The sequence below is a fragment of the Lycorma delicatula genome, chromosome 4 (genome assembly GCF_047948215.1).
Source record: "Lycorma delicatula isolate Av1 chromosome 4, ASM4794821v1, whole genome shotgun sequence".
Taxonomy (NCBI): Eukaryota; Metazoa; Arthropoda; class Insecta; order Hemiptera; family Fulgoridae; genus Lycorma; species Lycorma delicatula.
Window position 1 is genome coordinate 52,798,609 of NC_134458.1, and position 15,562 is coordinate 52,814,170.

The window sequence follows — 15,562 nt, forward strand, 5'->3', positions numbered from 1 at the left end:
CTTCATAAATATTTCGTTGAAAATTATTAATCGATAAAATTTAACGATTAATAATCCAAAGATAGACGAGGATTTCTTATGCAAATTTTGTATGTAAAGTTTATTTATATTAAAAGTAACTTTAATAATAGTATTGCCTATCGTACCGACTAATAACAATAATTTATATTTGCTGGGCGTGTGAATATCATTAGTTGAAGAATTGATTTAGGGAGAACATTGCGGCTGAGTCGAGGGGTTGTACGAGCTGCGTCAACACGAAGCGCCTGGACTAGATTTGGCAGGAAGAAGATGAAATGGTGTGTGACGTTGAGACTGTGATGAATGGCATGTGTCAACCGGCATCAAGAATTATGGCCGTCGAGAAGAGCGAACGCGGTGCTAAGTTATGTGCATCCAGCCGACTCCCCTCTGCCGTTATCCCGGCAATATAATGATACAGCTTATGTGGCCGAGCTTGTCACTACACGCCGACCGACCGGCTGACTGACGTCAAGTTGACGCTGTTGCGTAAATTATTAACGTTATAGTATACCTCGTCTGATGATCTCTCATTCTCTGCCGACGTTTCTCTAACTTAGTTTCCTCTATCATTTTGTTACGGAATTACATCATTGTAAGTGGTTACCGATCTTCATTCGCTTATATTAAATCTTCGATAAACAGTTCTTAGAAGTTAAACATATTTTAAACGTGGTAATAGATAATAGCTACAAGGAAAGGTACATTGTAAACGAATCGAAGATCTCGTGCCGTGGAAATTAGAAATAAGTTCCGCTGTTAACTAAATGACAACTTCTTTACTTTGTACAAAGCATGATGTCATCGACACAATGATTACAGTGCAATATTTTGTCTCTATCTTTCCATTCTACAATATGCGAATGTTTTATAAAAGAAGGCCTTAAGCAAAATCTGCAGTATTCATATAATAGCAGAACATAAATTAAATGAAAAAATAACATTACAGGCATCGCAATGTTGATCTCTCCTTTATGAAGTAAACAAATGAAAATATGTTTAGGACTTAAATACTTCACGAAAAACTTATAAATAACTGTTATTACTGTTGAAAAACTGCTGCCTTGGTGAAGTATCTTGGTTAGGTTTAATTATTCGAAATCTTTTGTTTTACTGGTTCAATTAAATAAATAATAGTCTTTATTATTTTATACTGTAAATTAATTTTATTATAATATTTGAACTTGTAATAACATCTCATATACCAACATTGTATTAAGACATGTTTAGTCCTTGACGGCTGGCAGAAGACTGACTATTTTGGTAGGAACCAACGTAAAGTAAAGCATTGCTTTTTAGTGTGGAAGGAGCCAAGTGCAGCCGTCCGAAGGACTTTTAAAATTTAAAACTTCTTCTTTAAATAAAATTTAAAGTTCCTCGTTAATAATCAAATTTAAAAAACATGAAATGAGACTTAGGTCTCATTTCATGTTCTAACAATTACAACAAAAATGTTCATATTCCAATAACTAAAATAAGTTTAGAAGGTTGTAGAAAAGAGTTTTCTTAATAAAACTATTACATAGGTGGTTTTATTTTCTTAGAGATTTATTTAAAAAACCAAATAGTAATTAATTTATTAAATACAAATATTTTGTTTTTTGTTTATGCAACAATCCCCCGTGGCATTATGTACAATAAATAATCCGCATATAACAGCAATAGGTAACCATCTATGTTGATTGATCTGGATTCATTTGATTCTATACACTCCCAGTCTCATGAAATTTAACTTTCAAATGTATATTGTTCACCTGTAGGGAAATGCAGAATGGGGAAATTTCAACCGAAACGTGTTTTTACAAGTTTGAAATATTTATAGTCAAAATAAATCTATAATTAACATGCTGGAAAATGCTATAGTTCACTCAACACATAGGGATGGTTACCAGAATGATACTCCAGCATAAAAAGGTTATTTAAACTGTTACATGTAGATGATCTTGAGTATACTGTTGCTCTGATGAATACAATAAGATAAAATTTACCCGTCCATAAGTTATACAGTTATAAGGGTTGTGTTACTTTTGAAATACCTGTTTTCACCAATCAATCAAGTCATTCTAGTGATAAGCTTCAAGCTACTAAAGTAATGGCCTTTATTTCTGATCTAAAAGGTTAGATAATATTGTTGGGCTATATTTCTTCAAGATTTTTTTAATGTTTTATCTTAATTTTCTACTAGTACTATACTCAAATGCCATTACATGTGTAGAAAAAAACATAGAAAATATGACATTGATAGTAAAAGTCTTAATATGAGATAGTAAATCTGAACTTAGATGCTACATATGAAGTCTCTTGTTGTATAGAAGTGGATAATGATGGAGAGGGGGGAGGGATTGAATTGAGGCTTTTGAAATGTGTTTATGAAGAAGGATGGAGAAAGTAAAATGGATGGATAAAATGAGGAATGAGGAAATGTTAAACAGGATTAAAGAAGAAAAAGCACTTATATGGAAAGTACATAAAAAAATGCAGACTAATTAGGACATATGGTTAGAGGAAGTGGAATCTTGACAACTATATCGGAAGGGTCAATAGAAAGAAAAAGGATTAAGTTAATAGATGAGGTGAAGACTGGAAACTAAAGGGGGGGGGGGGGGTGAAAAAAAGGGTTTGAGACAGAAATGAAGGAAGACATGGCGTAATAGACCTGCTGCCAGGCAGAATTTGGTTTGTCATTAAAAAATAATAATTTTGAATAAGCTTAGTTGAAGACTTTCATAAACAACAACATAGTAAATTTTTACTATTTATTCAGAATGAAATTCTAATGAGATGGTTAAATTTTTCTATACAAGGGGTCACTTTTTTTTAGTTCCATTTACATTTTGGGAGCAATTTTTTTCATTTGGGGTCTATTTTACCTCTAGAATTTTTACCAAAGAGAATACTATCATTCAGTAAAAAAGAAAAGTAATTAAAAAATATTTCTTAAAAAATTAAAGTTGTATTTTCCCACTTTTTCAGGTTTATCACATTCCAGGTATTACACATACCGAACTTTAGTTTTTCAGCAACTTAAACAAATAATAAAAGGCTACTCTTTTTCAGTAATTTCTTTGTCTGGCCTCTCTACAGATATCCAATTGCTCATTTATCATCTATAATACGTTATTAGGCTACTTTTTAGGTTATTTGCTTTTAAGAGCTATAAAATGTTATCAAAAATTTGGTGATATGACTATCCTTAAATGTATAAAATCTTAACTGATGAACAATTTTTTTATTATTTTGTTTAAGTAAATTTGATTTCTACTATTTAAGATTTTTGAGGTTTTTAGGGTATGCAATAAAAAATGATGATAAAATAAAAATGAATTGTTTATTAAAAGCAATCAACTCTTTATATAATAAATAAACAACATATTTTTAAAAGTAACTTCCTTAATAATTTATTTTAAAATATACTTTAACATAAACTAAAATCAGAAAGTAACCTTATTTTACCTTAAAGTAATATTTAATAGTGTTTAGTAATCAGTTAAACTGTTTACGTTATTATAAAGTGCACTGAAGTATGTATGTAGTATGGTAAAACTAACCTTATTAAAAAAAGAAAGAACAGAATGTTGATTGAAATTATTTAAACATTTTTAATTCCGGTACTAATTGTGTAATAGTAACTAATTTTTAAATAATTAATTGCAGTTTATTGAATCCTTTACCATAACTACATCACTTTTACCTAACTAACAATACTGAGTAGCAATTTAAAAACTAACTACAATTGACTTAATTCTGAACAAATCTATAACGTTAAAAAATGAATACTAAATTTAAATTTTAGTATACTTTACTTTACCTGATAAGACCTCAGTTGCTTGTTGGGCTTTCTTTACAATCTCCCAATCAAAAACAATGTCTTCAGACAGTCTTACAGATAGAAATAATGCCCCAATATAAATACATTTTCTCCACTGGATACCAGAAGGTACTAGCGTGGTGCTGCAAAAAGTATTAACAAAATTTCCATGATACTTACCCTACAACGAAAAAAAGGGAAGTGGAGAGTGATGAACAAAAGTGGAGGCATGGATAATCAATAATCAAGAAGGATAAAATTTTATTTCAGGTGGATGTAAACTATATTTAACTTAACACCTTAATTGTTTATTCTCAGGTAACCAAAATTCCAACTTTTTAGCAGCAAGATGATTGTCATTAGAAATAAATCATAAAATTACATAAAAAAGAGTAAAATTGCAAAACATTTGCCAGATCTCTTTTATAGAATATCCTACATATCTCACCACATGGAAGGGAATTTTATTATTTCCTACCATGAAATCATTACTTATACAGAACAAATCCCTTAAAAAGAAAAAGGATGTTAAGAAGATAACAAACAATATGAATTGTTAAAATATAAATATTAATATGAAAAAATCTGATTCTTCTAATTCTTGATATTACACTACCTTTTTTGATACAATTTATAACATGCAAGGTCATCTATACTTAAGAATTTACACCTGTAGCTATGAGAGAGAATAAAAAATAAATACAAAACTATAAAAAAAACATTTACACTTATAAGTTTTATATATACTTAAACAAAAAAAAAAAAAAAAGTGTTCAGAATTGACAAATTAAAAAAAAAAATTTATACCAATAGTAAATATGTGGTAACTGTTGTGTTAAATGTTAGCCTAAATGCTACGTAACTTAAAAGTTATCAGTGTCGGATATATTCATAATTAACTGTGTAGGAACCAAAAGGTTCTTCTAGTATCCATAACTCTGCAACTGAAATAATTCTGTTCTTCAACTGAATTTAATGTTGTCAGATTTATTCATACATCCAGAATATAAAATTATTAACCTGCTATTAATGAAAAACTTGTAAACCATAGCATTTTAAAATGGGTATAGAAGGTAGATTAAGACTACCTCATTTCACAGCCAATAATATACTAGGAGTTATATCATTTGAAAAAAAAAATAGCTAAAATAATAATAACAAATTTTTTAAAAAATAGTTATTTGAATTCCCATAACTCATTAAATGCAAAAAAAATATAGCTTTACTTATTATTTGTCTTATGAATAATTTGTACATTATATTTTTAAAATAATTAAACAACTCACTTTCAAAATATATTTTTTCCTTTAAATGCGGTTGGGAGCTTATTATTGACTCCTTCTTCAGTGGAACATGCATTAGTACTCTTGTTAATACAAGAAACTAACCTTATCTTAAAAAGGTTAGGAAACCCTCTATGTAAATACACAAAAACCAAGATCTCATTGCACTTGAATTGTACGAAATTTACACACCTACAAAATTGTAAAAAATGAACATATTAAAAAAATAAACACAATTCAGATTAAATATATTATTCAGTTATATACTTAACGGTTCTCCTACATTTTTTTTCAAAAAGACATCACTAACAACAGTGTTAGTGAATAATCCAGAAAGGAAGAGTAAATAATTATGTCTGAAAGGCCTTAAGTAGAAAAAGTTCCATTATTTTGAAAATGAATCGTTTAACATTTAATCATGTTAAGGTGTTATTATTTTACCATAATGATCAACAAATGTATTTTTAAGTTTTATGTGTATCACATAGGAAACTCGTTCCATTATTTTAATACATCTGCTTCATTTCAAGAAAAGATCTATAGAGTTTTTTCGTCATAACTTATATTGCATCAGTAAAATACATACTAAAATATCATTACTAAAATGAAGGATATTCATTCAAATAAATGTGCGTGTGCACACATTCCCCTTGATATTTCCTGACTGTACCAACAGTCAGCATACATATGCTTTACTAAACATGCAATATACATATATTTTATGTATATAAGTACAATTTAATATTTGCAATAATGTATATGTGTATATTCCTAAACCAATACAAAAATTATGTGAAGTTATTGTCATAGAGTGTAAGTATACAATCGGTTAGAGAATATAAAATAGAACAAGAAGTAATATATTAAAACTAAAATTTAACTCAATCAATATCTAAAGATTTCAAAGAAATCTCACTGATTCCATCATCATCTTTCTTTTTTTTAGTTTTCTTATTTTCTGGTCTTAGCGACTCCATAACAGGGAATGCATTTTCTTCTTCTTTAAAATATGGACGATCTTTTTCTAACCTTGAAATATGTATCTCTGAAAAAATAACCAGATATTAGTAGAAGACACAGAAATAAACAGTACACTATATTCTAACAACATTTTATCTAGAAGAACATAATTTTTAGAGATAAAATATATTCAGTCGTACAACATAATGCAAAAATTACATTCTAATTTACTTTCCATTTCACTTTTATGAAAATCATTGAAAAAATCTTCCAACAAATGTGTAGCAAATAATAATAATATCTTTAATAATAGAAATTATAATGTAAATAAATTGTTTATCTGCAAACACAGAATTATCCATAGTCTTGTTTGTCTCTCTTATCTCCGTCACTATTTCCAGTACACCCATTGCCACTTATTGATAACATACCTCTCTTTCTAACAAATTTTTCGTCACTTGTTTTTTACAATTCTCTAGTGGTACTATACTAATAATACCTTCTTTGTCCAGAATTCCTAAATTATTGCTCATGATCGAACTGATTTAATCATGTTATTTCACTTTCCTTTATAACATTCTAGTCCATTTCTGAGTATTTTCTATCAGATTGGACTTAATCTGGAGCCCATTGCCACACAGTAAATTAAATTCAGGGAGCTTGAAACTCAACTTTACAATCGGCTGATGATCTGTATACAAAAACTGACTGATGAGGTAGTTGTAGATAGTTATTATGGCAAATAGAAAGATTGCATTTTAAAATCCAAGGTGAGTTTGCTCTCTCCAAGTTATCTTGTTTATCAATTTAACTTTGTGGATAGTGTCTTTTTTGCTTCATGCTTCTATAGACCAGACCCAGGCTGCAACTTCACATCATAGTCGGAGATCCTGAACCAGGTCAGGTTCTTGTGATTAATTGCTCATTGATGGAATGGTTCTTCTGAATATTCTATTTATAGAATTAGTTAATACTCATTTATCATTCATTTGTCATTCTGTCATTTGAACAGAGAAACCCATTTAATTTTTATATACAATTTTTGTTATAGCATCAGTAAAATAAGAACCTGCACAGAAAGAAGTGTTGAAGTTATACTATAATTCCTAGTATTGTAAAGCAAATAAAGTAAAACTTAAAATTGTTGAAACTGTTTTTTTAATTCTTGAAGAAACAGAACAAACATTTGCCAGCATGATAATGAAATATGAACTAAACATTTTGTAATTTTTTATAGTGGTTACTGGTAAATTTTTTCCATAATTGTCAAAAACATATAGAATTTAGAATCTTGAATACAACGCTTCATTATTTTTAAGATATTAGACTATCTAAAAGAATTGATTAAAGACTTCTGATTTTAGTTCATCTAGGAAGATAATCATTTTGTGTGTGAATATGTGTGTTGCCATTGAATGTCATAATTAACAAACTCTTTGAACGTAATGTAGTTATTTATTTTTAAATTTTATTATGCTACTTTATCATACATATTACAAAATAAAATGTACAATGTTTTCTTGAAAATTGAAAGCAAAAATTAGCTACAATAATTTAATATATATTCACACATAAGTTTTTGCAAATTTTTTGGTTAATCGACCTTTACTTGGAGGAGATAAGCAGTCAGGGAGAAAATCACCTTCATTATCTACTGACCATGAACCAATGACCAACTGTATTACCAAACAGTTGATGCTAAACTTTTGTGTAACAACTACAACAAATGGGTTCATATAACAATTTATTGCGATTTTAAATGTATAATGTATTAGTGTTTGCATATGGAAATTTCTTTCATGTCAAATATTAATATGTATGTACAAATTGAAAGAATAATAGTTCTTGAACCATCAGTCCTAATACCTTTCACAACAATTTTAATTTAACAGAAAGGATAGTTTTCAAGTTATTATGTTGGGCAAATTCACTGTGTGAGGCAGTTTTCTAGAATTCTGGGGATTTCTTCTGTAGGTGATCATTAATTTATTTTGTTTTTGAACCCTAACTAATAGAATTTCATCATAAGCAATCTTTTACATGTCGCCTAAGTACTGTATAGCTTGCTTTAAAAGAGGGAATTTCCTGTTACAAGTAATTTTTTATATTTATTACATGCAAATAATTTGTAATATTAAATTTCACAGAAATGCAAGTTATTATTTTTATTATCCATTTTGTGTTTACATATTCTTTAATTTCATAAACACTCTTACATTCCTATTACGACTACATTAACTTATCAGATGTTTTTGCAAAAATCAATTATTAAGTAATTTTTTATATTTATTACATGCAAATAATTTGTAATATTAAATTTCACAGAAATGCAAGTTATTATTTTTATTATCCATTTAGTGTTTACATATTCTTTAATTTCATAAACACTCTTACATTCCTATTACGACTACATTAACTTATCAGATGTTTTTGCAAAAATCAATTATGTTAGTTTTAATTTTAAAACTAAACTTTATGACTTTTTTTTAAATTTTATTCCCTTTCATATATTTCTTTAAAAAAATGAGCTTTTTCTGTAAGCAAAGAATATGGAAGAAATTGAGACAATAGCAAAGTTGTCAGCTTCAATTGAAAGGGAAGAAAAATAAAAAATCCTAAAAGTGCAATTAAAGCACTTGGTGAATTTCAAGATAGTTTAATGTTGAAAGCAAAACACAACCAAGCAGTTTCATTTCACATTTGCCTGGATTATTCATGGAAAACATTTTTTGTAACTTCTTATGATACAAATGTTACCACAACCACAATGATGAGTTAACTGATACAGAACAAAAAATAAATTTAATTATAAATAATGTTTTTAAATATACTTACTCTTCAAAGTGAATGATGATGGTTGCTCACCGCCATAATCTGATGGCAAACAATCTGCTGGTATAATCGGAAAAAGCTTTTCTAATTGTCCTTCTTGATAAAAATGAATCTGTAAGGAAATAACGTAAAAAGAATTCATAGAATTTACATCTACAAAAAAGTTATTAATTTAGATTAAAGTAAATGAAACCTTGCTAACATAGGAGCTATTAAAGAATCAAACTAAGATCTATGTGACAGTAAAACCTACATCGGCGGAGTATAAAAACTATATTTAAAAAAAAATCCTTACCCTTAGTATAAGTTTGTTAATTTTCTTTTAACCATTAAAAAAGACAGTCTTTAAACATCAAATCTACTATCTTTATATTTTTAGAATTTGTCAAGGTACATTTTTATGTGAAAAATCAAAAGATAAGACCTGGCTAAAAAGATTATATTTCATCAATATCATTTACTCAGTTCTATCTCTCAGCAACATTTGTTGTTTGGCCTTAATTAATAACTCATTCTGGTCTGCCAATCTTAGATTTTAATTGATTATATTAATACTGTCCTTTTAACAAAAAAGGATATATTATCCTGCTGGCTCCAACTTATTAAGTGGCTAAAAAGAGGGTAATGAGTTTAGATGAGATAGAACAACATTTTTTAATAAATTTGTTTGTATGTTTATAAAACAATATTTGTAACAGAAGTAAGGTATCAAATGACTCTACTTGTACAAAAATAGGTTGAGTTTAACTGATGTAAATTAAAAATTTAATGTTCTGAGTTCAAATAGATCAGAATCAAAATAATTTTATTAAAATCCTCTAAAGAATGTGAAGCAATGCATCAAAATATTCAAAATAAACAGGATTTTCTAGATATGTTTTCATCAACAGTTATGTTTTTATAATTGATACAGGAATAAATAGATTAATTTAATACAATAGCTAATTTATTAGTTGACAGGGTATTATCATAGGAGTTAACATAAAAGTAGCCAATAATGTTAAATATAACACAGAAGCTAAATTGATTAATTTTCTCAATAAATTTGTATCTGAAGTGTACAATGAACTTACTTAAGTTCAATTAGGAGGAGGGCAAAATAAAAACAAATCATGCAATGAATGGATATTCAAGGAGTCACTGAATTTAAGCGAAAAAGTTGTAGAAAGTATATTATTTATTGAAAGTATGTGGCCTCCATGGATAAAGAAAGATATAATAATTATTTAAGATAAAAAGTTATAAAAAGACAGAACAAACAGCTAAAAGTCAAAAACCACATAAAATTTAAAAATATCATAAACTGTCAGCTTGACAATGGGAAAATAATAAATGAGGAAAGAGTGTTTGTAATTCAGGAAACACTGACTATCAAAAGTTGTGGATCTGTAATGAAAATATGTTACTGCTAGATGATAGGGAAATTAGTAGATTAATTGATAAATATTTATAGACAATAGCAAATAATGCAAAATACAGATATTCTGAAACAAACATTTATATTCTGTTACAAATTTTTATTTTCTTAAATTATTCTATAGCAGGCTTAGAACCGATCACAAAGGAAGAGAAGATTCAAAAATATGTAATATGTTATGTTTCATAACTCTAACAGTTGTAGGCGACTCCAGTTTTTGCAAGTAATACAAGTCGCTTTCAAAAATGACATATTCACCTTCAAGAATATATAGCATCCCATGCCAGACATACTAGGAAAATTAAAATGAAGTGGTTTCTCATTGCCTTCTTCACTGAGCCAAACATGTTCCGTGACACTCCATCCGTAGAAATTTAAATTTTGAAAAATGTCCTCTGAATGCCAGGTTACAATTTTATAATTATCTACCTAATAACTTAAAATCTAATCCAGATTATAACAGTTGGTCTGACTTAGAGGAGAGTGTACAAGTTGTTAATGAAATTATAAAAGATTCCATAAATATTGATGACCTATTTGATGAACATACATTGTTGAACCAGGTAATTCAAAACCAAAGGGTAGGTTGTGGTTCAATTTCTGAAAAAGTACCAGATACTATTGATGAGAAGTGGAAAAAAGTTTTTAAGGTGTTTCAAAAGATTGATATTTCATGATGCAATATTTCTAAATTGGTTTAGCTTGCAATGTCTTTGCCTGGGACATCTGCTGCAGTAGAGAGAGTTTTTTCAATTATGGGGAACATTTGGTCTGCAGAAAGGGGTTGACTTTCAGTATCCACTGTTAAACATCTGCTAGGTGTTAAAATTAATTTACAATTTTCTTGTGAATTTTATGATGTAATTAAAACATACTAATCGTTACTGAAAAAAGCCATGTATAGTGAAAAATACAACTGAATAAATAAAGTTTAATGTTTCAGTAAACTGTTAAGCCTTTAAGTAATTTCAAAAATATGTCCTGGTTGGATCCAAAAAAATATGTTAAGCCAAAATAATAATGGTCTTCCCGTGGGGACTGCGTCCCCACGGGAAGACCATTATAGAACCTGTAGCACCTCATGGGAGGCTAGACCAATTATCACCATCAACTGGTAACAAACGAGGTGCCCCTGGGGTGCTGTTTCAGGTGCAATGAGGTGCTCTTGTAATATCTCTACACACAATTTTCAAAATTCAAACTGGGTATTTGTTTGAAAATTGAAAGCTCACCTTTGCGTGTATCAGATACATTCTTGATCTAACAGATCACGGTTATTCAGAAATGTACAGTGCAGAGATTCAGGGGGTGCAACGCTCTGGGTAGATTGGAATGCCGACCGAAGCAAGCTCTGCAGGTGTCAAGGGTGCCAGTCTCCCTACAAAATTGGGAACGGCAAATGAAGCGAGCTCTGCGGCCATGAGTAGCCCCAAGGAGTTCCTGAATTAGCTCCAGGATTCACCTGGGTCGACCTGAGTTCTGAGGGTCCAGGTTCTGGCTATACGAGCCACTAGTTTTATTATAAATGTGCATATTTAATTTTTAAAATAATCCTGTATTTTTTTAGTGTATGTACATTTGTCTTATGACCCTTTAAATTAAAATTTCCAAATCTGAGTTTTTGGTATCCATAAGTGAGTGTATTTAAAGGACATAGAACTGTTTATTTTTTGTTTTTTTTTTTAATTAAGTATAAAAGACTTGATTTTAAGATAAAAGATGAAAAAACTTTGCCTGTCTAAGTTTGCTTTTACTCTGATTTCTTTAGAGCAATTAATCCTATTGCTACTGGGAATGTTGAGTGTTGCATTAGAACAGGTTTTGAAGGGTCTTTGGTGGCCATAATATGTTGAAAAGAGTGTGTTAAATTTTATATTTTATTTTTTGTACATTCAAGAATTGTTTCATTGGAAATACAATCAACAATTGTAAAAAAAATTTTTAGTTATTTTTAAAATAAGGGACAATTTAAAAAAAAAAACTGTTTGATATTTTTTAAATTTTAATTTACAGATTTATATTATTTGCTATAGTTGCAATAATTTACAATTTATGAACAAGTAAAATTAATTGAATTCATACTACTTAGACATGTTAGCTGGTTTTACTGGCTGGACCAATGTTTTTTGATACATAACAAAATAAAATTATTAAAATAAACAGTTCTGATCTTAAGTTAAACAACTCTGGATACAATTCCAAGGCATGCTGTTGGAATTTATTAAGACTAATATTCACAGCAATAAATGTCACTTAAAATTTATTTTTAAAATAAGTAAAACTTACAATGTCAAACAACTCCTTCTGCATAAATGGTTTAACGAAAGTCATAACTTTATCCACAAAATAATTCATATTTATCATGTGAATTGACTGTAGTCTTACAGGTGCTCCTTCCTGTGAAAAAGTGATAAAACAAGTTTTTTTAATAAGGTAAAATGTTGCAAAACAATTGTATTTATAATTTCCAAATAAATACATCATTATTTAAAAATAGTTTGCTAAAATATTTTAGCATGTAGCAAGATCATTAAAAATTTGTAAATTGTAATCAACAATCATCAGTAATTCTTACCTGAAAAAAGTGTAAGAAAAGAAAAGATTAATAAAAAAAAGTTACGGTTTCATTAGCTTCTGTCACCTCAGTACAAACTACTTTTATAAATATAAATTTAATATGCATTGATATTTTACATTTATTTTATGTTGTTAATTATTTTAAACATTTTTTTCAAAATATTGTTATTGTTCAGAAATATGGAGTAATTTTTCCTTTTGTCTAGTATAATTATCCATTGTGACATGATCTACATAACATATATTTATGTTTGTACATCAACTGTGCATAAAATGATGAGATCAATCAAATGTTTTGATATTTACATATTTATATTTATTTTTGTCAGATCTGAATAAAACATTCATTTTATTTAACAGACACACGCGCGCGCGCGCGCGCACACACACACACACACACACACACACACACACACACACACATATATATATATATATATATTTCTCATTTTAGTGATCCTACAGTAATATTAAATGATATATCAGTTAATCAAAGTATAGGATGTACAACACACAACTTTAATTGATGTGAGAAAATTAATTATGATAAAAATAATTGCATATTTCCAAACAGATTCTTTGTTTGTAAAACCACTTTAATTTTCAATTTATAGGAACTGGAAAAATCGCTATTTTCAGAACTATTTTAAAAATATATCTCATTTAATTTACAAGATAATTAAATGATGTACACACTAACCTGAAGATACTTGAACATTTTTCTCATAGTAGAAATACTAGTCTTCATTAAATGCCCCAGACGAACATTCTTATAGTCCAAAACAATTACATATCCAGGAACAATACCTTCGTTATGAATGATAGAATCAATTGCCATGAAGAACAACCTACATGATTCTTCAAAGTTATATTTACTACCATCTGTACTTTCAAGTCTTTCAAATATTATCTGGTAACCTTCTGGTGTTCTTTTTGGTAATATATTCAAAGTTCTATAATTAGAAATTTCAAAATTTATAACTTAATTAAAAGTCTAAAAAAGTATAATAATAATAACAATTATTTTTGCGGTGGGAAAAAAACACTTTCCCATCTGCTCAGATTACGGAGCATCATCGCAACCACATTGTGGGGCTCAGTGCTCGGAGATCCCCCTCTAGTGTCCCTCAATCTGCCGCCCACCGAGCACACTTAAAAAAGTTGTGCTCAACGTCGTCCCGTACACCGGGGCAATAGAGGCAGTCGGGGGACGGCGCTTTCCCTATGACATGGAGGTAAGCGCGGAAGTACCCGTGACCAGTTAAAAATTGGGTCATGTAGTAGGAGTTCCACCTCTCCATGCCGCCGCTTTGTCCACGGTCTGATCAGAGAGATAAGCCTTGCGGTCCATCGTTCTCTGGTCTCGTGCTCCCAGGTCTCTTGCCGTGCGAGGAAAGTGCGAGTGCGTTCCTCGTTGGCAACGGTCTCCCGGTCTTCGCCTGCCGGTCGCCTCCTGTAGATCACCTGGCGCTCCCTTGCCAAAATAGCAATGGGTATGACGCCGGCGACCACCAGTACTGCAGGCTCGGAGACCGTCCGATACGCGGAAGCGACTCGCAAGGCTGCGGTGCGTTGCACCTGCGCGAGCCGCTTCCGGTTTCTTGCAGCTCTTAATGCCTGGGCCCACACTTCCGACCCGTATAACAGGATGGAATGCACTGTGAACATCAGCAATGGCCGTCTGCTGGCCTTCAGTCCGCCGAATAATAATAATAAAGCCCTGAGGTAGATAATCCCCAAGTCCGGAACACAACACCTACGTTCCACGTCCACAGCGGTAACAGCTGTACTTACGTACAATACATGTAGCTGGCTAACGGGGCTCCGAGTGTTCTCGGACATGGAATTTTTCGGCCGAATTACATCTATAGGCCGTATTTAAGGACTGGATTTTGCGGCCACCTGCAGGTAAACAACTTTTACTGATTAAGCAAATGGATTGATACCACCTTTAGAGCTGGCGATGTGGCGGCCACGGTTGAAGTGATTGCAGGTGTAACGGAGGCCTTTCGCTGTCCACATGCCCCCCGCGATGGGAAACATGTAGTTAAGGTGCCCATGTATGTTGGCGCATGGGAACCCTGAAAACCTTGGTGTGTAGAGGCCTGGAGTCAGTGCAGAGACTGCGCATCCGCTCTCTGCCAAGACATATGCCTGTGTTCCACCGGAGTACCGGAACGGACCTCCAGGGTTCGTAGCCCTGGAGTGGGGTGTACCCCGTCGGCTATCCTTACTACAGAAGGGAATAAAATCTATGCAATTTTAACAATCTACAAACGTGGAAGAGGGTTCACGTAAACACCCTCGTTTAGAAGCAGCCGTTTCACCTGAGGGGAAGCGGAAAAAGATTGCGGAATCTTGTCGAATAGAAGTTGAGGCTAGAAAGAACTTGCAAAGAGCTTTTTACAAGAGCAACGTCCCGAAACCAAAGTATTTGGTTATTATAAAGGAAGATGGTAATTTCTCGAGGATGAGTCCCTTTCTCATTGTTCGAGAAATAACTAAATGTGCTGGAGACCCTATTAAGGAAATAAGGAAAACCTTTAATGGACTTCATTTGGAGACTATATATGATGCTCAGTACCATTAGATCCTAGGGCTCAAGAATATTGGAGATTTTGTTGTACGCGTCGATCCCCACGGCACGCTCAAAACCTCAAGGGA

The 15,562-nt window shown here is 30.9% G+C and overlaps 1 protein-coding gene across 1 annotated transcript in view; it reads right to left on the reverse strand.

Annotated features, from left to right (window-relative positions):
- Nucleotides 1-3,340: 3,340 nt before the first annotated feature.
- The window catches only part of LOC142323392 (alpha-tocopherol transfer protein-like), a 77,737-nt gene continuing 65,515 nt past the window's right edge, over nt 3,341-15,562 (reverse strand). Inside the window, exons 4-7 of the mRNA XM_075362957.1 lie at nt 13,599-13,851; nt 12,608-12,718; nt 8,908-9,016; nt 3,341-6,157 (exon numbers count right to left, since the gene is read on the reverse strand). Coding sequence (XP_075219072.1) covers nt 5,994-6,157; nt 8,908-9,016; nt 12,608-12,718; nt 13,599-13,851 — 637 coding nt within the window. The 3' untranslated portion in view covers nt 3,341-5,993. The remainder of the gene's footprint in view (nt 6,158-8,907; nt 9,017-12,607; nt 12,719-13,598; nt 13,852-15,562) is intronic.